The following is a 22,968-nucleotide window of genomic DNA, read 5'->3' on the forward strand; positions in this document are numbered from 1 at the left end:
AGAGTTGTTAACCAGGTAACCTCCCATAACAGGGACAGTGTACCTGAGGTATAGGGCTTGGGGGTGAGAAGACAGATTTCAGTCCAGATTCTGATGCTTTCCTCAGTGAAATCTTAGATATAAGTGTTTACTAGTGTTGGACTTCACTCTAGAGAATGCTGATAATAGTGTTCTTCACGAAACATAGTCTCACTGGAAGTTCCTTCCTGAAAATAAGGGGACTTTTCTTGCAGCAAAGGATTTAGGACAAGTAAATTGATAAAAGACATGTCTAAAATATTAGGCAGCCCTTTTATCACATGAGCACAGCACCCACCCTTTTGTTTTCATGGGTGAGATTGCTGTTTGATAGTGTTCTATAGCATAGGGAGCAGGCAGTAATGAGGCCAAACTACTTGCTAAAACACAGTAAAATAATGGTCTCCGTGGATTATATAAAAAATTGATCTTGACAGAACTTTATAAATAGGGGCTGCTCTATATCTTCTTAATGTTCTGAAAGCAAAATACATCATACCACATATGAAAAAGTTGGTTTTTTAAGAGTCTTTCACTAAAACAAGAGAAAAAAAAAGAGTCTAGAACCTAATTGCAGAAGTTAAACTAAATGCAGAAGTTAAACCAGATGGTCTTAACTAAATTAACTAAAGTATGAGGAGGTATAATGTGACCATTTTCAATTACACTTTTACCTGTAGTATTTCTGCTGTAAGTCAATCCTCCCCCAGCATTTGCCAGTGATTTAGCAAACAATTGGTTGTTCCAGGTTCCATGTGATCCTTTATTAACTGCTGCTAATGAGACGTTCTTTGGATTTACACCTTAGAAAACAAATGACAGAAAATGTTATAAATACTAAATTTCAAACTTAATTCAGCCAATAAATGACATTTCTAGAACAGAAAATCAACACTGAATCATTTGTCTTATAATGCAAAACAGCACTAATGTAAATTAATGATGTCTATTGATTAGATTTTTAAGCCAAACCATGAAAACCAGTGACACTAATATAAGAACAATTCTCTTCATGCTTTCAAGAGAACTTTTAAAAGACTTTTCAGCATAGGTACTTGGTTTCTATAAGACCATAAACTCATAATTGATATTTTTGTCTGTCAAAAAAGGAACACACAAATTAAAAATACCTATCAAAAACTGGAGTTCCCAAGGCTGAAAATAAACTATTTATTAGAGGGTTAACTTAAAAAGTAGGACAAAGAGTCTTGTGACTTCAGCATGTTAGAAGCATTACAAGAGTTAATGGGATTACAACACATGAAAGCAGCTCCCAGATTTAGTGGTTGTAGAACTAAAGCAATATGGATAAATAACAACTATGTTCCTTGGACCTATTATTCCCGTAAATGTTGAAATTAATTATTTTTTACATCTATGCCTTTCTCATTGGAAACCATGAATACATTAGAACTGTGCTTAATAAAATATAAGAAATACAGATGACTCTTCCATTTGCGTTACCTTTAGATAGGGAAGTTCCTTGCTCTTTATTTTTCTTTTTTTTTTTTTGGACTGAAACTGTTGATTCTCTGAGCATCCTATTTAAAATTCTAGAATTGATTTCATATTCAGAAGTCATCACTGCCCTAATGAGTTCCTGACAAATTAATCATATGTTGTATCAAAACAACTTGCCCGACAATGGGGAATTCCTCTGTGAGCCACCTAAATTCTCAAACCTGGATTACAGAAGTCATGGCATGATGACTGTAATTGTACAAACCACCATAGTAACAAAAGATACTGAGGCACCAAGAAAATAATTTGATTGTAGAATATACTCAGAATACTAACTAAAGGAAACATTCTCTTTGCTTTCTCCTTTCCATTCTCATTCCCAGTAATTAAATAATATCATAGTGTTTTCCTGACAAAATCACCCAGATTTAGACTAAAATATCTATTTCTAAAGAAAGATGACTGCCTTGAGAAAGGAAGTGAGTGTGTGAATTCCTATCAATGCCAGTAGATGGATATTTCTAAACTCTTTGTACAAGGAAGGGGATTATGTTTATCAGAACTTGTATGTTCAGAAAACCCCAAACATCCTGACAATGTGCGTATTGGTAAATACGCACTATATAAACTCATAGAATGGTTTGGGTTGGAAGAGACCTTAAAGATCATCTGGTTCCAATTGCCCTGCCACGGGCAGGGACACCATCCACTAGACCAGGCTGCTCAATGTTCCATCAAACCTGGCCTTGAACACTGCCAGGGATGGAGCACCCACAGGTCCTCTGGACAATCTGTCCAGTGCCTCACAACTCTCATAGTAAAAAATTTCTTCTATATATCTTTTCTAAATTTCCCTTCTTTCCATTTGAATCCATTACTCCTAGTCCTATCACTACAGTCCTGATGAAAAACATGTACATGTTTTTACATGTAGTTCTTTAGTCCTCACATACACCTGCTTATAGATTAATCGAGATATATTCCAAGTAATTCAAGAGACGTTGGATTTATATTACTGAGGATTTTTTATATTACAGGTCATAAGAGGGCCCATGAACTTTTATAGTGTACAAGCAGTATTGAGATCCTGCCATGTTTATATAGCCAGGAATTGCTGCATCAATTGTGCTATCTTCTGGAAAAGGCATTTAGTCCAAAACATGAAAATTTAGTTTGGTTAAGAAAAATAAAATTATCCCGTAAGAAATCTGAAGCTTAAATGCATTGTATGTAGATTGTGCACAGCTTGTATTTTCCATATGTATTGACTTTTAACCTTACCAGGCAGATATCTTGATTGGTTTATATAGTAATCTTTTGCTGATGTATTTGATCTTTCAGAATCATTTCTCACCAGACTCTTGTTTTCCCCTCCTGGCTGGATACAGCATGAAGCTTTTGATTCTGGCACACTGAAAAATCAAAATTTTCAAACCATGTGACCAACAACTCCAGCTCAGAATACCACAAGCTGACCTTAGCCTGAAGAATACAGTGCTCTTTGCTTATCCTACTTTTCTCAGTAGAGCCTGTTTCCACAAAGTAACAGTCAAACCTAACACCTCATCAGAGCCTGACCTGGGATTTGAAGAAATGTATCCAACACTATAGAATAAAAGCAAATGTGGCCAAATGGCAGAACATAGTACCATTTAACTGACAAATGAAGTAATGCTAGTATGCCAATTTTTAGTAAAACAGTTTCTTAAATACACAACAAACACCTGAACCATATAGTGCCTGAAAACAAATTTCATTCTGTTTGGATATTACTGGCACTATAACATAACACACACCAAAGCTGATCTCATGAGCTCATGCAATTCTTGGCATTCTTGCAGAATTTTGATGACTTGAATTTTAATAGACTTGTCTTAATCACTCTATAAATCTACTTCTGGATACTGTTTACTAAAAGAAATTGTGAATTTATAATCGCAGGACCTACCTAAAAAGAAATTCCTTGTTTTTCTTTTCTTTTAACAGTGCAATGCTAGGCTTCTTTGAAGATGACATTCCAAATTCAGGGTCATCCAAGTCATCCCAGCTATCCACAGCCTTTACCAAAGTCTGACCCCACCGTCTTCTGCAGTTTTTAGGACCTAGTACACCATTCAGAGGGCCACTAGCTGCTTTCTATTTTAAATTAAAAAAATATTAAAATAATAAAAATTTAAAATAATAACAAAAAAGCACTTCAATTGTAAAATTTTGTATTTTGTATCAAGTATAACTCCTGACTACTGCTCACAGACTTTGAGGGAATTTTTCCCAGTGTGTTGTACCTGTTTTGGCCACAGTCTCATTATGATTTTAAGTACAAAACATAATGATGCCAGCATGTATTTGAAGTGTAGCTCTTTTGGATTGCCATCCTTGAATTGCTCAAGTCTACCTGAACTAGTGAGGGTAACATTCTGTTTGCAAATCCAGTTCAGTGCTCAACCATTATTTCTGGCATCTTGCTGAACTCGTGCTCTAAACAGTGCTAGGTGAGCTGTCAAGAAATAGAGCACAGGGGTGCAGAACACTGCTGTGCCCCCAAAGTAAATACAGCAAATAAAAGAAACTATTGTTTAACATTCTGTTCCAATGAAATGACTAAGTTTTAAAACTGTCCTTCTATCTGACTATCATTTGCTTTCCAGTATTCTCTGAATACCTGTTATTTTTAACATATTTTGTATTGCAGTTCAGTGAGTCCAAGCAGAAAGCAAAATGGAAGTTACAAACCAAAGTTTACTATTAATCTTCCTAAAAATCACAATTGCTAAATTCTTACAAGGTTAGGAGGTGGATAAACCTTTTTTTGGATATTTTCCTGCATGAGGCAAGTGAAGTTCTCCCTTTTCACTTCTCTGTTGTGTACTGACAGTATTGTTTCTCAAAGGTCAATAAGTAACAGCTGTTTCAACTCCATTACTGCATAAGCACATCACTGAGGGCTATTATAATGAACACTGTTGTTACAAGCAATCTATTTTTCTGACTTGCTAGAAAATTTTAATAAGTAGACAGTTATAGCCTCACTTATTCCCTAGTTATCTATCTGTATCTCCTCTAATAAAACATGACAATTTACAAGGGATCACCTGGCTGAACATACTAGGAACTTTTAATAAAACCATCTATGTAGTTATTGAAGACAACTTACAGGCGATGAGTTTTTATTGATAACTGGAAAAAGTGGTTGTGCCTGTGGCTGCTGCTGCTTTGGTACTTGCTGGTTAGCTGTATTCTGAGGCAACTGAATTTGCTGGAGAGGCTGGTGGTTAATCTTTGGCAAGGACTGTGGCTGCGTTTTGTCAGGTAAATCAGGTGAAGACAGAGGTTCTGGCTTAGCTTCCAATTTAGGTAAAGATGGCTTTGGCTCTGTTGGCTGAACTGGTTTAATAGGAGTCTGCTTCTCCAAATGCTGTGGAGGAGGTCCTAAAATTTGGCCAACTTGAAAGTAAGGGTACTTCAAAGCCTGCAGAAGAAGATATAACACAATAATTTTAATTTCAAAACATTGACTTTGGTAACCTCACCAAAGATCTAAGCAGGTTTCTGAAGCATTTGAGCAAGCTTTACAGAACAGATGGACGATGGATGCGTAATGAGATAATATGTAAAGTGTATATTAAGAACTGGCAGTTCTGTATTTCAAACTCTTACAAAACTTAGTAAGACTGATTCACTTGTACATATAACAGCAGTCATATCCTTTTGTTCCCTTCTTTATTGCTAGGTGGAGTCTGTATTTTGAGGTGCATTATACATTTAACACCATTCTATATTTATGCAGTAACAAATTTCTCTTTTAAAGGAGGTAGTTCCCACTACCTTTACCACATGCTTTATTTACATGTCTTCACTGCTGACTGTGTTTTGGCAACTCAGTGAATAGCCTGAGGTTTTTTAATTAAAAACAAAACAAAACCAACAAAAACCCCAGAAGTGAGATGGTTGCCATGTATGGCTTCTACAATTAGAGGATGTTAATGAGCAAGATTACTCCCCCATTTGTCTTATCACCTGCTTTTGCCTTTCTTTGAAATACATTCACTGGGCCTGCTGTGCCTTCATGGTGTTTATTAAGAAAATACAGCATCTGTCTTCAGGCAGATGTTCATTTGATCCTTTCCCAGTCCTCTGCTAGAAGCAGAGCATGGACACACCTTAGTAACGCACCTCCTCCTGTATCAAAACAACCCACTCTGTTAATCCTTCTGGGCAGGATCCTACTCTTTGTTAGTTCTCAAATGCATATTTTGCCCCAGCTGCACTCAAGAGCAGCTGTCTTTGAACACACTGCCATGTACATGCATTAAACTCTTCTTTTTGACTGTGGATTACACAACTGCTGCAGCTGTTTCCTCGATAACTCACCTGGGTAAAAGCTGGTTATTTGCTTTTATAAAGCACCATAGAGTATTTTGTGTAGCGGTACATAGTACTGGACTACAGATAGATCTCCATCACTGTACAATAGACATGCTTCATAAAGTGGAGAGGAATGATTGCTTTATTTGGTACCATCTGCTTAACTGCTTCTGAATCACTTACACTACATCCACCTAGGGTAACTTGCAATATGTCCTTTCTTTTCCAATTGTAGTCCTCTTTTATACATTCTCAATAGGATTACATTAGGTATGAATAATATAAAAAAATTCCACAGAATGTAACCATCTTTGGTCCTTGAAATACGTTTTATGAAAATTAACTTGGAGAAAAATTGTGACCTTTGTGAGCTATGGTCATGTTCTTCACAAGGTTCTTTCTTTATCACTTTGTACAATTTACATTCCAAGTAAAAATAAGCCTTAGCTCTTCCATACTGCATTCCATCTGTGGCTTCACAAAAACCAAAGTTTTCAGACTTTTTGGTACCTCCCTTTGTACAGATGGAAAGGAAAACCAAAGTGGCGAAGTGATGACAGACACAATTGAAACATTTGCAAATCACCTATTTCTCTGTTCTGTACAGAGAGAATTTTAAGATACACAGTACAGAAGACAACATTGCAGAAATAACTAAAGAGTTTCTGATGTCTGCTAAGCCAGGTTTAGAACTACCATTTAGTCTCATTCCCACCAAAGTGTTCAAAATGAGGAGACATTTGTGGCCATCACTATTATGACAATCAATTGGTCTCTGTATCTACAATTTTTTAACAATGCAAGAAAATTCAGTCTTATACTTAATCATTCATGTGCTCTGACCTGACTTGCTGTAGGTCTCTTCTTTGGATTCCAGTTCAGCATATCACTCATAAGCTGTATTGCTTCATTGCTTGCATTTGGGATGAGAGTTTTTAGGCTTATAGGGACACATTGTGGGAAACGGAAATTCATGGCAGAAGCAAGGTGGTATCCTTCTGTCCAGTCACTCTGTTTCAAAGGAAATAAAAATGAGCACCAGAAAAGAACAAAGATGTATTCAAGGCAGCTTGAGTCATGCTTGGTCTGCATGGCTCCTTCCTATATAGGAGAAAACAAGCATGCCTGTTTTCCGTGACAATTATTATAACACTAGTGAACACAGCATCAGTCTCCAATGGCAGTCCTCCCGAGGTCTCCTGTAGCTACAGGTGGAACCATCACCATGAATAACACACTTGGACACATTCTATCTGAAGGAGACCTGAGTGCAGCCGTACCAGGAATGGTACTGAACATCCCATCTGCCACAGAAATGAGCCCAGCAGCTGACTTCAACATGCCCTCTTTATGGAAATAGCAGAAGCAAGGCCCCTCCATTCACCAAGACACACTTGTATAACCATGATGCAGCCTATACAATATAGCACTGATCCCACCATTATGACAGTCAATGATTAAGTTACAACAAGACAGTATTGCAACAATAAAAAACCACGACCACCAGATAAGAACTTTTAAAAAAAGTGTTTAACTTTCTAAAAGTAAACCGTGAAGTCCTTCATTGCTTGATAACTGCATTCTTGGAATACAGAACTATAGGATTATCAAAGACCTCAAGAGACCATTTACTCCATACACTTGTCCCTTCCTGACAGGTGTTAAGTCTCAAAAAGCTTCCAATTTCTGGCAACCCACAGCCAGACTATATCAATTACTCCAGACAGTAATCTCCTCAAGATTAGAAAAATGGAGGTTTCTCGTACAAAAATAAATCACCGTTGTTGAGTGTTCTGTCATCCGTAGATACCAAAAAGAACTATCTAATTCTTCCCTCTAGAGTGGCCTTTTTATACATTGGAAGGTGTATTTCTTTTCCTTTCTTCCAGTCTTTGTACAGGCTAAAGAAACTCAAACAATTCCTAAGGTGCAGGCTTTTAAAGTTTTATTTCCTCTCTAGACTCTTGATTTTTTTTCTCTTGAAAACACTAAACTGGATATAATATAGCAAGCGAAACAGAAAGATTAGTTCACATGTTAATAGGCAATAATCCTTTTTCCACAAACTGGTATGGTATTTGTCTTTAGACATACAATACACTACATAGCACCTACGGCCTCTCCTACAGATGTTTTAGCTGGATGGTTATCCACAGCTATTGGTGCAGCTGATTATCCCTGCCTAGGTACAGCATTCTGTGCACTACTGGAAAAGTTTCTTTAAAGCTACATCTCTAATTCTATACATAAAAAAAACCCCTTCTAAATTCTAATCTTTTCTAACATAATTCTTCTCTGCCTGCCATCTACTAGCTTAAGTAGCAAAAGCTACTCCACCAGACAGCCTTCAATACAATTAAAAAAATTTGATCAGAGGCAGAACCACTTGAGTTCTATTCAAATCATCTTTTGAATAAGAGCCAGTGAAGCTTGTTACTCTCTGGGTAACTCCTTCCAAACAGGTATGCTCTTATCATGCAATTTGTATAGAAACACACTGCTGAGAATGTTATCAGGGACAGCATTAGAAACCCTGCTGAAGACAAGGTATGAGACTTGCGCTCTTCCTCTATCCACCAAGCTTGCTGCACTGCTACAGGACAAACTGGACTGATTTCATACAATTTGGTCTTAAGGCACCCTGATAGGCATTACTCATCTTTTTATGTAGAACAGTTTTAGCTCTGTTAGCACAGTCCATAGTAACAAAAAAACTCAAACATAATTATAAACCACATCTGCTTAAAATAAGTCTCAAGATTTCAAGTGACTTCCTCTTTCACCTTAGAGAACAGTTTGTTCCTTTAAATCAGTGGAGAAAAACTTCCCTCCTTCACTGCATTGCCCTTCTTTATTGAGTTTGGTGGCATTCTGTCTGCTAGAAATAAAGGAACAGTTTACAACAAAAACTGCATGTTGAACTGATGAAGCATAGGGATAAGGTGAAAACAATACAAGAGAAAAAATGAAAAATACATTTATATTTATTAAAAGAAATTAATTTGCACTAATTTAAAGTGCCATTGCCAACCTTCAGCTAATGAAAATGCATTTCATTAATCTCTGCTACTGAGGTTGTAATCAATTTTTGCATTCAATTCACATAGTACAAGTGCACCACCACTGCCAATACCTGAATGGTAAATTTAATTTATTCATAAAATAAATATGACAACTTACTTTATAAAATAAAATAAAATAGTTGCCTGCCACTATTTAAAACCCAGATTCACAGAAGTCATTGGTATGTTGTTATGGACTTAAGCACAGGAAGGTAAACTGGAATGAAGATAGCTTCTGAGCATAATTCCTGTAATTCATTATTGCAGGGTAATAGAATAAATGAAAATGCATGTCTGAAAAAAATAATATTTGTAAAACTATCCACAAAATCAGACTATTAAAATAACTACTTATATTTTTCAAAATGTAACAAGTACTTGTAACAAGTGCATTATTTGTTGTGCTAATTCCTATCATACTATTTAAGTACTCCTTTTACACAGCAATCTCCCTGAAGAATGCCTTAGCATTGTCGTAAGGAGAGAAAATTCCCAAGTCTGCCCAGCAGATGACAGGGGCACAAAGTAATTAATTATAGTTTCCTGATTCTAGAGGGCTGACTTACAATGTCCTTTACTCTTAGGGCCTTTAAGGGATGCTACAATTTTTTCTGGATTATTCAGCTGGTAATGCTCCCTGCTTTCCCAAGAAATAAGCTTTCCAGTCAGGGAATGACAGACACTAAACAGTCAGAATTTACTTCTGTTAGCTCCTTGTAAGGTTAGAGAAAAAATACAGCAATCAGCTCAGTGCTGCTCTGCAACTGCACACAGTGAAAACCTCTCTCTGATCTCCCTGCACTTCAGAGCTTGCTTATGCTGTACATTGAAAATGTTCCAGAAGCCAGCATGGTGCTGTCTTTCAGTCTTCTTATACATCAAAATGTTCCTCTTACTATCCCATATTTGTGATCTGCTTAAGAAAGTTCACATCTGCATCTGAAAACTCAAGTGTTAACATACTGCTCCTATTTGCACATTATTCCTGAGGCACAACTGTGTCATGGCAAGCACTGTTTTACACATCATACCAATTTTCACTGTGTCCTCCTGACTCAATTTTCACTTCCACAACATATCATCTATAACTCTCCACCTGACCTTTTCCTCTTTGCTCTGTCATGAGTTTGCACCTGTTTCTCAGAATGTTCTCTTGGATGTTTTCCCACCACTTCAAGTTCTGCATGTTCCTAGCTAAGCTTAATCTATTTCTGCTTTAAGTTTTCTGTTCCTTACTTCTCTATTGAAAACAGCCCCTTTACAGGACAAGAATTATACTGCATTTTATACAGGTAGAACATTTATGAAACTGATGTATCTCTCTCCACCCTTAGGTTATTCAGATCTAGGTGGACTGTGTTTGATCAGTTATTCCACCAAGTTCTATTTGCACTCATAAAATACTGATATGTATCTGCCATTTCTTACTTTAGTCTACAAAAATATTTAATAGCATATGGTCTTTTCTTTCAGTTAATTCAAAATTTTGAAGGTAACCTTATTCTTTTCTTGCATATTCTTCCAGCCATTTAGTAAAACAACTTTGAAACTGAATATAAGTGCATTTTTATATGCACTACCCAAACCTTCCTTGTAATTTTAAATAGTATTTAGCTCATCCAGAAAATAAGCAAAAATAACTGTTTCCTAAAATACTGCACATATTCCCTCAATTCCTTCTTATTGCTAATAATATTTATGAGACATCTGTGTTTGAGATGAAATGTTTATTTTATGCTTTAAAAATCAGAAAAGCATAATTTGTGTTATTTATGGTAACTTTTACAAGCTCCGAATTCTGTGTGCCAGCACAGAAGAATTACACTTGTGGGAAGGGAAAGCAAACTGGCTCTGGTAAATTAAATCCTGGGAGACTTCTGATTTGCTTTCCATTATGAATAGCTTTAAATAACTAAATTAAACAATTTTATCTGGTTTTCATCACAGGAGAGCAAGGCTTCATATAATGGTATGATATACAACAGATGCTAATCTACAACAAAAGACTAGCATTACATGCCTTAATGGAAGCTGAAAAGAAATACAGTTGAGCAAACACTAAGTGTTCAGGAAATTTATTGAAACAATAATTCAATAAATATGTTCTGAAAGATAACACAGAGTATTTTGTAATAATTAGATTTAATTTTTTTTGTAATAAAATTGTGTGAGGTTTTTTTAAGCCTTACCTTCTTTGGAGTCCCTAGGACTTGGCAAATTTTGAAGATTTCATCTACTTCACTTGTGCCTGGGAAAAGAGGTCTGAGTGTGTATACCTCAGCCATTATGCTGCCAACTGCCCATATATCAATAGGTGAGCTATAGACAGAAGATCTCAGCAAAACTTCAGGAGCACGGTACCTGTAGGGATGGAAGGAAATAATAAATAAGTCAAAATGGTCATAAGGAGGTTAATTAGTTAAGCTAATGTATTGAATTCTTGATATACTTACCACCTGGTAGAAACATAATCTGTGTAAGGTGGCTGAGATCTTAGTTCTCTAGCCAACCCAAAATCTGCAATTTTCACAAGTTCTGGTCCACTACAGAGAAGGTTTTCAGGCTTCATATCCCTATGAAAAAATCCTGTAGAAGACCAAACAGAAAAGAATTGCAAATTATCACAGAATCACTTCCTAAACAGCAATTTCTAATAGGAGTACTCTAATATTTACTTTGGGATGTTTTGGAGTAATATAGTGGTTTTCAGCCTTTTTCCTTTTATATTTTTAAAAATTCAACATAAAATAATTGGAACACTCCCCCAAGAAATGCACACATTTTCCCTCTAGTGATTATTACACCAAGTGTTCTCAAATTAACAAATACAAACTGTCATTAGCACACTAAGGAAAATGAATTGGCTGGCAGCAAAATCAAGTAAAAAAACACTTTCAGAATGAAATCTTTTGCAAAAATTACAACTGCTTTATCAGTCTTGGATAACTGAAAATTGAGCATCTGACACACTTACTTGATTCATAAAATTGCTTGAATGATTTTTAGCTAGTTATTTATCATTGTGACAACAATTTGGAGATACAGACATATAAAGGATATCCAAATGCTGCTCAGAAATGTTAATATTAGTAAAGCAGGCACATAAAGCTTCTTCATTGCTTGCTGTTGGCCTGAGGACCTCTATACTTGGGCAGTGGTTAAGTCACTAAGCAAATTAATTTTGTTGTTTAATTGGAACACACAATTTTTTTATGTTATCCAATAATTCAATTTAAATCCACTTGCTAGAATAAAGCACTGAATTTCTGCATGCATAAATTGAAAATGACTGTAAGAAATTGGCTAAAATTATTACAGTGAAATGTAAATGTTCAAATTTATCATACCTGGTATTCCCTTATACACTTATGGTCAAATCAAGATATTAATATTGTAACTTAAAGTTGGAAGTTTTTCTTAAAATCTAATTTTCTAATTTATTTCACAGAGAAATGAGGGAGGAAAGGAGGATGCTAACAATCAGAGAACAGTATATGATCCTGATCAGAAGGACAAGAAAATGTCAATTTCTGGGTATTTGATAATACCAAATAAAACTGATTATTCATTTAATTCACCAAGAGGCCTCTTCAGGGTACATTGAAAGCAAATCAAACCTCACTAGGAACACTGTTTCTTAATTTATTTTCAGCTAATGTTTTATTGTCTTTGGGAAGTTTTAAGGATAACAATGTGATGTGAAGAAGAACTACAAAATCAAAAAGCTGAGCATGACATAAATTACTACCTTTTTAAATGCAAAGGAATTTGATACCAGTATTTCAGAATACAGTTTGCAGACAGATATTAAACATGAGCTTTAGGAGTTTTGCAAACATTGTGAAACTTTTTATTGTTGTGAGCACACCTCACCTCTTTAGACTGTGCCTGTAATTCCTAGAAACATCCCACCTACTAAAATATTTGAATCCAGGTTGTATTTGATAAGGATATTCTTTGAATTTCTTAGTGAACAAGTTATTTTAGTATTTTTTATATATAGAATATCATCTTAATTATGGTATCTCAACAAGAGTACTGATGTATTAATGCTTCTCAATTAGATCTTTTTGAGGATGCAGAAGTGATTAGTACAGCACAGCATACAACATTTATTTAGTTGGTTTATTAATCTGCTAACTAAAGCAGAAAAACTACTGCAGTGTATTAACAACATCCAGTGCTTTCCAAGAGAAAGAGGAAAATCCAGTTATAGGAAAACAAAGAAAACTTCAGGCAAAGTTTAAAACTGCACCACACTAGAAACAGGTAACCATGATTTTATCAGAGATGATTAATAGCCCTTGCTAGGTTATTTTATTCATGTTATTTCTGTGTATCATCTTATTTTCTAAAAAAAGTGCTACACAGTTAAACTCTAGTAGGAAACCTACCGTGTTTGTGGATGAAAGCCAGCCCTTGCAATATCTGATACATCATGTTTCTGATGACTGACTCAGGGAAAAACTTGTTTCTGTGAAGAAATAGGGTAAAAATGTACATAATTCAGAAAAATAATGTATCTTCAGAACACATGTGTCTCTTTATTTTGCCTAACACATCATGAACACATGAAAACAGACCCATCAAGTCAAGAAAGAGAGATGCAACTCCCACGTCAAAATTCTATTGGGCCTTAATCTCAACCACTTTAAGTGCAGCAGCAGAACTTCTGTGCTGAGATATTCATGGTGCTATCTCTCTGTAGAAGCTGGCTGGCCAGCAGCGTGCTCGACCAGGTGAGTGTGCAATGCACAGTGATGCAGCAAGGCAGAGATGGCACAGTGCAGCACAGGTAGGTGCATTACCCAGTGGTGCCCTTAAGGAAGACCTGGTAGGAGCAATTCTGCTCAGCTGCAGAGTAACAATGTGCTCATGTCACCAGCAGCTACCTCGGGATGTCAACCCAAGGGCTTGGCACATTAGGAGATACATGTGCATGACAAAGTCTGAAGGAAACCCACACCAAAGGCAAAACAATTCATCAAAATAAGGTGTTATTGAAAAGGCAGGTCCTGCTCTGAAGACCACCTTGCAAGCCTTGCTATGTACTGTTTGTCCAAGATTGCAACAGCAGAGTTAGCCTATATTAGGCCATTCTTACAAAGATGCATCCATGTACCATCCCCACCTTAAGTAAAACCCATGAGCAAAAGTAGCACGAACCAGTGTTCACCTAATCCTTCATACATTAGAATGAAGGCTAATGAAGAAAAAAACCCAAAACACAACTGCTTGGAATTTCTCTCACAGCTCTACACAAAGGCATGGCAACTCTTCTGTTAAGAAGAGAACAAATTTATTCCAAAAGTTTTACAATATGCAGTGTTGTAACAGAGCAATGCAGAACTATACCCTCAAATAAGCTGGTGCAGCAACTCCCGTTCACATCAATGGGGCTTCAAGAGGAGCCAAAACCAGACATCTCAAACTGTTCTTCAAAGCAGTATGAGAATCATTAAATAAAGCATGATAGCACACTATTTTTCCATGAAAAAGACATACCTATCCTTCATTAGCTGATAGAGATTTTCCTTCATGTACTCAAATACAAAATAAAGGTGGTCATTTTCTCGTATGACTTCCTTCAATTTTATCACATTGGCATGGTTTAGCTTCTTCAGAGACTGCAACAGAGCAAAATGCAGCTTCAGATAATCCCACACTGACCTTGATTCCTTACCATAGCTAAATTTTTAACATGTAAATTTCTAGCACAGAATCCACACAACATATTCATATGATACCCCATTATTTATCTTGTAATCTGTTCTAAAGAACAACCCAGAAGTTTGAATGAATCTCAAATTAAAAGCAACAACTATATAAATAGAAGTTTAAATCTATTTCTAGGGATTACCTCAGGGCTGGAGTAAAGATTAGCACAAAAACCTAATTCCCTACAAGAAAAGACAAATCTGAAGCTGTAAGAGCTCTTGCTCACTGCACTGAATAAGAAAACTTGCATTTTTTTCCCCCTTCTTTTTGGCATGAAACTTTCATGAAGAAGCATTCTATTACAGATGCTCATTTTGGACCTACTGATTTGCATGAAGTCTCCAATAAGTTAAATCAAAAGCCCTTTAGTAGGGAGTTCTGTATATACAGAAAATCAGACGCCCAAAACATAGAATTATTTGGAATTTATGCCCAGGTTTTCAGGTGTTATTCTATCACTTGGCTAGCCAAAACTCCCAGTGCTTTCTACAGATGCCCCAAACACAAGATATATGGAATGGACACACAGCTAGAAATCTGGAAGTAAAATGAAAGAGGAGGATGGTAAACCACAGAAATACACACATGCAAAATTAATTTATTTTCCTTTCTCAAAGATAAGAGGCTTGGCTATGACATGGCCACAGCTTGAGAATAGCGGAATATTCCACAAATCAGCAGGCTCTCTAAGAGTGCCAGCACCCCACAGTTTTGTGCAATCTGTCAGCATTTAAGGAGTTCATAGAGTTTGGCCTCGCTTGGACACAGTAGCTGCCCTTTTCCTTCATGCAAGCCTAACCAGACACTTATTTTTAAATGTGGCATGTTCACCACTTTACCTTGACTTCTCTCAAATTCATACATTCATCCCATGAATAGAACTTCCTTTTCATTCTGAAATAAAGTCCAAGATAAAATATTTTCAGTGGACAGTACAGAATGCTTTTAGAATTAGAAAATATAAATTATATTTTCTAAGACTAGCATTATCTATATTTTGAACTCAATTTAAAACATTTTAGCATACCCATCAGCAAAATAATCAAAGTCAGCACTTAGAATTGCTAAAAATTTACAGTGATTAATCATCAAACACCAAAACTGAAATATCTTTAGAAGAGTACAGCCATAGACCACATTACTCTGAAGTAAAAGGGACATAAAATACCCCTTTGTATCATTTGAATTGTGCTTTTAATAATAAAGCAAGCAACAATGATAATGCACCTACAACATGGAAAAATCGCATCCTTATGCATAAGTTGCATATTCTAGGAACACAAGCAAAAAAAATTTGAAATCTGCAAAATATCTGGACTATTTTCTATTGTAATTAAGCATCTGACTTGATTGGTCATTTAAAAAAATCTGTTCCAAGATATTAATTTAAAAAAAAAAAAAAAGGTTTAATTTTTTTTCAAGCAACATCATAGCCTCTAAACTAATTGTTATACACAACAGTGTAACACATTTATTTGTAAGTAAGTCCTGCATAAATCCAAATGTGGACGTTTGGTGTTGCTCAGATCTTGGGATGAAGTTGTGAATGTCACTGCTGCATTTTGGTAAAGTTTTAGCAGCTAAAGTGAAAAGATTTAAACGCATAATTTTAATTTAAAATAAAAGTATCTTCAAGCAAAACTGTACCCTCTCAAGTTCCAAACTTAAAAATGATACAACAGATTTTCAAATCTTGAAATCACAAAATGAACCACTTCCCACAAAATGTTGCTCCTTTTGCTAAAAATAATTAAAATAATTATTGGAGATTCTTTCTTTAGCTTAGATTAATATCAACTTCAGTAACAGTACCACCAAGATACGGTGAAACATGAAACTCTGAGAAATTCTTAAATAAAAAGTCAGTCAATTACATTACAATTATCTTACTGAGCAAGTTACAATTTCTAGCATTTCAACTTATATCCTGCTTGCAATTCTCTAGGAATACAAGGGGAATTCCCCCACGCCTTGAGTAGAATTTTTCTCGTTTCGTAATCATCTTTTAAGGCAAGCATGACAATACTCTTGATTACACAGAACACAAGTTTATTAGAACCAGGAAGACAGCCTTTACTTACCTGACCAGATTGTTAGTGTTACTTATCGCTATAGCAACACCTGAAACTTAATGCAGTACTTACAAAGATTTGGGGTGCTGGGATGGAATTTCAAATCTACCTGTTAAGGTGGCTATTCCTGTAATTCATATAAATAAACTCCCTAATTAATACCATTCACTTTTGCTTCTCCTTTGGTGCTGGCCTAACAACATTTTTAGAAGGAAGCATGTTCAAACTGAACAAAAGCAGCATGCAATTTTACAAGCCAATGTAAACCAGCAAACTAAACCAATGTGTTTCTGTATTGATCAGTTACCAGAAATCTGACTCACAATCACCTTGTTAGACACCTTAATTAAAAAAAAATTTTTTTTGTTATGTTAATTTCCTTTTAAAAGGGGACTTTTTTCAATTCTACACAAATGGAAAACAAAAACAAAGCCAAAATTGAAAATCTAAGATTTTGCAAGCACCTTTATTGAATTGAGATGCTACATACCTTTTGATAGCCACAAGTTCTCCTGACTCATTGCTCTTCCCCATCAACACGCTGCCATAGGTGCCATCACCCAGTTGTTTCATAATTGTGTAACGATTCATTTTTTTTACAACTCAGACAGTCAAAAGCTCACGAAATGTTAAATATATTATGTTTTATTAAAGGGTTCTGTGCTCTTTGATTTTCTTAAGAGAAATCTTCTTCCAGACTGTTTTATGCTGGTGAATGTTTCTCATAACTAAGCAGGATATTCACTGTTCTCTTCCAACCTATAGCTGCTTTGAGATCCAGTTATGAAGAATGGGAGACAGAAGAACATGGTCATTGTCACACAGATCCCTAAAAAAAAAAAACAAAAAAAACAAAAAAAAAAAGTCTAGGTAGTCTTACAATATTTTAGGAAAGAGACACTCTACTTACTACTTGTATCAAACAATAACACCCTCCAGAACCATATGTGCTTTTTTAATGGTTGTAAATGCAATTAGCTCCTTTAAACTTCTCAAACCACAGAAGGTGCCTACTCTACAATTAGGCTTAGAGTAAGCAGAAACTGGAGAGTCAAGGTTACTGTCATAATTCCCTAGAACCAGTGAAGTGTTTTTAAAGCTGGTGTATTCTGATAGAAGCCCACACTCTGAATTTGTAGACAGTAGCAGCTTCCTGAACTATAACAAAGGCATGGTTGAATTTCTGGAAAACATAAGGACACAAATCTTGCACAGGGTGCCACAGCAAACTTAAGTTTTGAACACTGTGTTTTGGATTGGTAATGCTAGTAGGCTTTCTATGCTTAAAAGTTAGTGAGGAAGGGAGGTGGAGCAGCAAGATAAGCACTGCATTTTTCACCCATATATACTGATTTGTTATAAATTGACATCTTGCTCTGAAGTTCACATAATTCTTAGGCATGGTAATGTCTGAAGAGTTAAGTTTATTCTTCAAATTTTACAAGGTTGCAGAGAGAAGCATAGAGCTTACATGCACTGCTATGGAAGATTAAATCTGAACTGTCATTTGGAAAAGAATTCATACTGAACAATTTTGAATCACCATATTTGAATCCATGCAAATATTATTTGAATCTCAATCCAAGTTTGAATTTGAACCCCAGCTTCCATTACACACAATACTATCTGTCACCAATGCTCCAGATGAAAGCAGTTGTCTGATGTTAAACACACAAACTCATAAGAGTCACCCTTTTATTTATGCAGGACTAGGAAAAACTAACAACCTCTCATTGTACTATTTACTCACTGTAACCCAAATGCTAATACACAAACACTGAATATTAGCATACAAAAATAAAAACTCAAAACCAATATATATACAGAATAAAACTCAAATCAATGAGAACACACCACCAGTCCACCTTTATAGGAGATTGAGAACTTAGCATGCAACCCTCTAGTCCTTATCCTTATGCCAAAATTAGCTACAGTCTGGTCTGTTCAAATAGATTAAGAAACTATGATTCAGCTGATAACAAGACTCAGGCTTGAGATTTACAGGCCTGGCAAAATAGCAATAAAATTAGCCTCTCAAGGAGTGTGATATATACTGTCTCAAGCAAACTAACCTGCTGTGCAAAGGAAACAGCTGCCTGGAAAAGAGACCAATGTTTCTAAGTTGTTCTTAGTTGAAATGCTGCTTCCTCTAAGTCATAACACAATGTTACTCCCTGTAGCTTCTGTTAGCAGGAATGAATCTCACATCACCCATCAAGATGCTGCTGGCCTAGTGGATATCTCAATTTATCATCTTTGCACCAGGCAGCCTTCATTTTGTCAGGGAAAGTTACAAAGAAGTTTATTTTCCTACACCCATCTACACCTCCCCTCCCCTAAAGCTACAGCTATAGTGAAATAAGATTTCTGGTTAATAGGGTATTCTGAAACAGAGATAAAAATCAGATTTAACAAAAAGTAACACAGACATCTCAAATTATGACGAGATTTTAAATTGGACTTTCATATATTTAAGCAAATTATTTTTCTCAGAGTTCAGCTTTATATCTTATTCCCCAGAATGCCTGCATGCACTCTGGTCTTTAATACCATCAATAGTGCCTTTTTACACAAGGCTATTTGTTGACTCTGATACTAAGCAGATGATCAAATGTATTTTTTCCAAGTTAAGATACATTCTGCATACACATTTTTCAAGTTGTCAATGGTTAGCTCTATGTATATATTAAAAAAACAAACCAACGCAAAAACCTTGAGGGTATCCTTACACTCATTTTAACACACAGCATCACATCTAAAGAGTCAGCAATGATAAACTGCGTATGCATTTTGTGTATAGGTGTACACAGGTGTATTATGTGAAGTGAAATGTAACAGTTTTGTGTGCTTGTGTTTCTCTGTTTCAACAAATATCATTGTACATTTTTTAAGGTTGTATTTTTTTTTTTTGAGGGGATTCAGCAATATCTGCTACAGATGGCCCTAGCTTGAACTCCTAGAGTTACATTAAAAAGTTGGAGAATTTGCATGCATTTCATGCTCAAATTTTTGCTCTCTAACAAAGTGTACCAAAAACAACATGAGAAAAACTTGTATTTGCAATAAACAGAAAAAGATCTAGAGACAACCTCAAGTTTTGACCTTTAAATCCTCTCATTTTGGTGCCTAAATCCTATCAGATTTCCAAGTAATTTTCACTGGAGTATATATTAATCACATGCTTTAACAATTATCCAATTCTAATATTTTGGCATGTGCAATCAAAACAACCTCATATAAATTGTTCCTTACCTCCAGAAATTCCATGTAATACAACACAACACATACCCAATTATTCATTTTGTCTGTTCTGTAATGTATTTTATTGCCTTACTCCTCTTCTGCTGTATACTTTAATTTTTAGGGTACAAAAACACCTGATCAAGTAAAGTACAGAAAAGTCAGTGCATTCCTTCAATGATCAAGTGGAAGTGTCAAATCCATTCCATGGTAATGCATGAAACAAGGTGTGAAAACCACATACCCTGATAAAAGTGTCTGTGTACCATCACACCTACCTCACACTGACGTACTGGAATTACAGAGCATGATGATTAGAACATAAATGCTCCAGAGAGTCACATTTCACTACAACAGACTTCTACAGACTTTGTAATTTTCACCACTCATACCCAGCTAAGATATGCAATTTTTTCCTCAGTGGTCAATCTGCATTTTCTTTTCCAAATCTGCAGTTCAGTTTTGTATTTTGTACCAATCTGAGGAAAAGCAAGGGCCCAATCTAGTTTTTCTGATTAAAACATGCCTTTGGAGTGTCCTTTTCCATACTAATGCTTATATGATATTATTTCAGTGATGCAAAGCTCTAAAATGTAAAATTTTCTTAACAAGTACCAAACAGACAAGAGAAATCCTAGTCTAAACAACAGCTTGTTGCTACTCTTAATGACATACTGCACATAATCTCTTTACAGAGGATTAAGGAAAGATTAAAGCCAGGGACAAATAGAGGACAAAATAAAACAGCTTGACAGAATCTTTAATTTGTGTAAATTTAGCAAACCTGAACAAGTACTAGCGAATTGACACAAATCATCATTTTACTGTATTACTGACATCTTAAGCACTAGCAGCAATTTTATACTGCTGCTAGTATAAAATGATTTAGATGTCTGAATTACATTTCAAAATGTAATAAATAGCAACAAATCACCTACATTTCTTATATACAAGTACTAGGCTTTATCAAGAGTTCTACATTTGCATCCTAAACAAACTACTCTCAAATAATTAGAAACTAGGACATATGACCCAATAAGACCTCCCACCCAGAAAAGCAAAACACCCACAACCAAATTTTACCAACCTGTTTACAGTAACTGATGAAATCACCAAACTGTTTGCGTGGCACAGTACTGTTCACAATGATCAGAACTGGCAGTATTGCACAGCACTGAATGTATGCTGATACTGATTTTAAAAGTAAAAAACCAAAACAAACTAAAAACCAAATCCAACCACAAAACAAACAAATCTTGCTACAAGAACCTTCTTGGTAGTGAATGTATATTACTAAAGCTGCCAGTAATCTGGTCCCATGACAGCTGGATCCAGTTCTTGAGATTAACCTCAAATCCATTACTCTAATCAATTACCAGCAGTTATTTAAAAACACGACACTCAGCTGCAAGAAAGAAGTCAGTAACATTGACAATAAATACTGGTGTTTTGAAACAGACTGCCTTAATTTTTTTTTTAAGTCCCTTACAAATCTAACATATTATTCCACTTGTGTGTATCAGGCATTCAGGATGGGGTATATCAAATTAAGAACTCCAGCTTGCTCTAAGTATTTTCCCCTGTTTTGTTCCAAACTAGCTTTGGTTTCAAACCAAAATTATTCACACCAACTCTTTCAGCAGATTACCACCATGCCAGCAAGCCTACCAGTTCCTACCCGCATGAAACCCCTTCCCACAACACAGTACAGCAAGTTTCAGGATAACAGTGGTTTCAGTGCTGCTGGAACTTCAAGTCTCCAGTCTTAGGCAGCATTCGGAAGGAATATGAACCACTCATCTTTCAGCACCTGCACCACTCTGAGTTTCAATAAAACACGTTATGGTTGAAGGGACCATAGGGTCGAAGAATCATTATGGTCGGAGGGGACCTCTGGAGATCACTAATCCAAACTCCCTGCCAAGGCAGGGTGACCTAGAGCAGGTGACACAGGAACACATCCAGGGGGTTTTGAATGTCTCCAAAGAGGGAGACCCCACAACATCGCTGGGCAGCCTGTTCCAGTGCTCTGCCACCCTCTTTGTAAAGAAGTTCTTCCTCATGTTGAGGTAGAACTTCCTGTGTTTCAGTTTATGGCCATTGCTCCTCATCCTGTAACTAAGCACCACTGAAAAGACTCTGGCACCATCCTCTCGGCACCTGCCTTTGAGATAATTATACGCACTAATGAGATCCCCTCTCCGTCTTGAGGATGGAAACAAATGCTCGTTTCCACTTCGGTTCCACCTGGTGACATTCAGGTGCTCCCGAGCGCGCCAAGTACCTTCCTTGGCACTCACAGCGCCGAGGGGAGCACGGCGCTCCTGCCGCTCACTCCGGCTGTGAAACCCGGCACCGCCCGGCCTGCCAGTTTCACCCCGCTTCTCCTACATAAAGCTTCATCTCCTCTCGTTAACCGCGGACCTCTCAGACCGCCAAGGGCCGGGTCTACCCTACCCAAGCCAAAGCGGGCAGGGTCCCTGTCCCCGCTGCCGCTCCCACAGCCCAGCACTGCAGCGGGGCAGCTCCCCCACACGCGAGTTCACCGCGCCACCGACCCAAGCCCCCCGAACAGGAGCGGAGCTCCGAGCGCTCCCGCTCAGCCCAAACCCGCACCTCCTCCGTGCTGGGAGGACCCCAGAGAGGCCCAGCCCCCGGGACACGGGAGCTCACCAGCCCGGCCCCAGGGGGACTCGCCGCCATCCCCGCCGTCCCTCACTCACCGCGGCGCTGCGGGCGGAGCCAGCTCGATGCCGCCGAGTCCCCGGCCCGCCCGCCGCCTCCCTCGGCCGGGCCGCTCTGCCCCGTCACCGGGGCGACGGGCGCGGGGCCGGGCCCCGGGCTGGGGCGGGCCCCGCCGCCGGCACCGCCTTCTCGGCCGTGGGCACGGCTGCCCGGGAGTCCCCGGTGGAGCCGAGGGGTTGGGAGACGGTGGATAAACAGCTGTGCGGGGAGCGGGGAGAGCACCCCTTTGGAAAGGGAGCTGAGCCTGATGGCGAGAGCCGCGTCACAGGCTCCCTGAAGATGGCCCC

The 22,968-nt window shown here is 37.2% G+C and overlaps 1 protein-coding gene across 3 annotated transcripts in view; it reads right to left on the minus strand.

Annotated features, from left to right (window-relative positions):
• MAK (male germ cell associated kinase) overlaps positions 1-22,731 on the minus strand; it is a 28,660-nt gene extending 5,929 nt beyond the window's left edge. The window contains exons 1-13 of one of the 3 annotated variants that reach the window (XM_041475482.1): positions 22,553-22,610; positions 21,024-21,127; positions 17,187-17,525; positions 15,464-15,518; positions 14,412-14,533; positions 13,301-13,380; positions 11,360-11,492; positions 11,096-11,267; positions 6,688-6,855; positions 4,634-4,948; positions 3,428-3,615; positions 2,761-2,891; positions 693-821 (exon numbers count right to left, since the gene is read on the minus strand). In XM_041475482.1, coding sequence (XP_041331416.1) covers positions 693-821; positions 2,761-2,891; positions 3,428-3,615; positions 4,634-4,948; positions 6,688-6,855; positions 11,096-11,267; positions 11,360-11,492; positions 13,301-13,380; positions 14,412-14,533; positions 15,464-15,518; positions 17,187-17,287 — 1,594 coding nt within the window. In that variant the 5' untranslated portion in view covers positions 17,288-17,525; positions 21,024-21,127; positions 22,553-22,610. The other 2 variants (XM_041475484.1, XM_041475485.1) reach the window with 2 other exon arrangements.
• Positions 22,732-22,968: the final 237 nt, after the last annotated feature.

Source organism: Pyrgilauda ruficollis, unplaced genomic scaffold (assembly GCF_017590135.1).
Source record: "Pyrgilauda ruficollis isolate IOZ18807 unplaced genomic scaffold, ASM1759013v1 scaffold35, whole genome shotgun sequence".
In the NCBI taxonomy this organism is placed as follows: domain Eukaryota; kingdom Metazoa; phylum Chordata; class Aves; order Passeriformes; family Passeridae; genus Pyrgilauda; species Pyrgilauda ruficollis.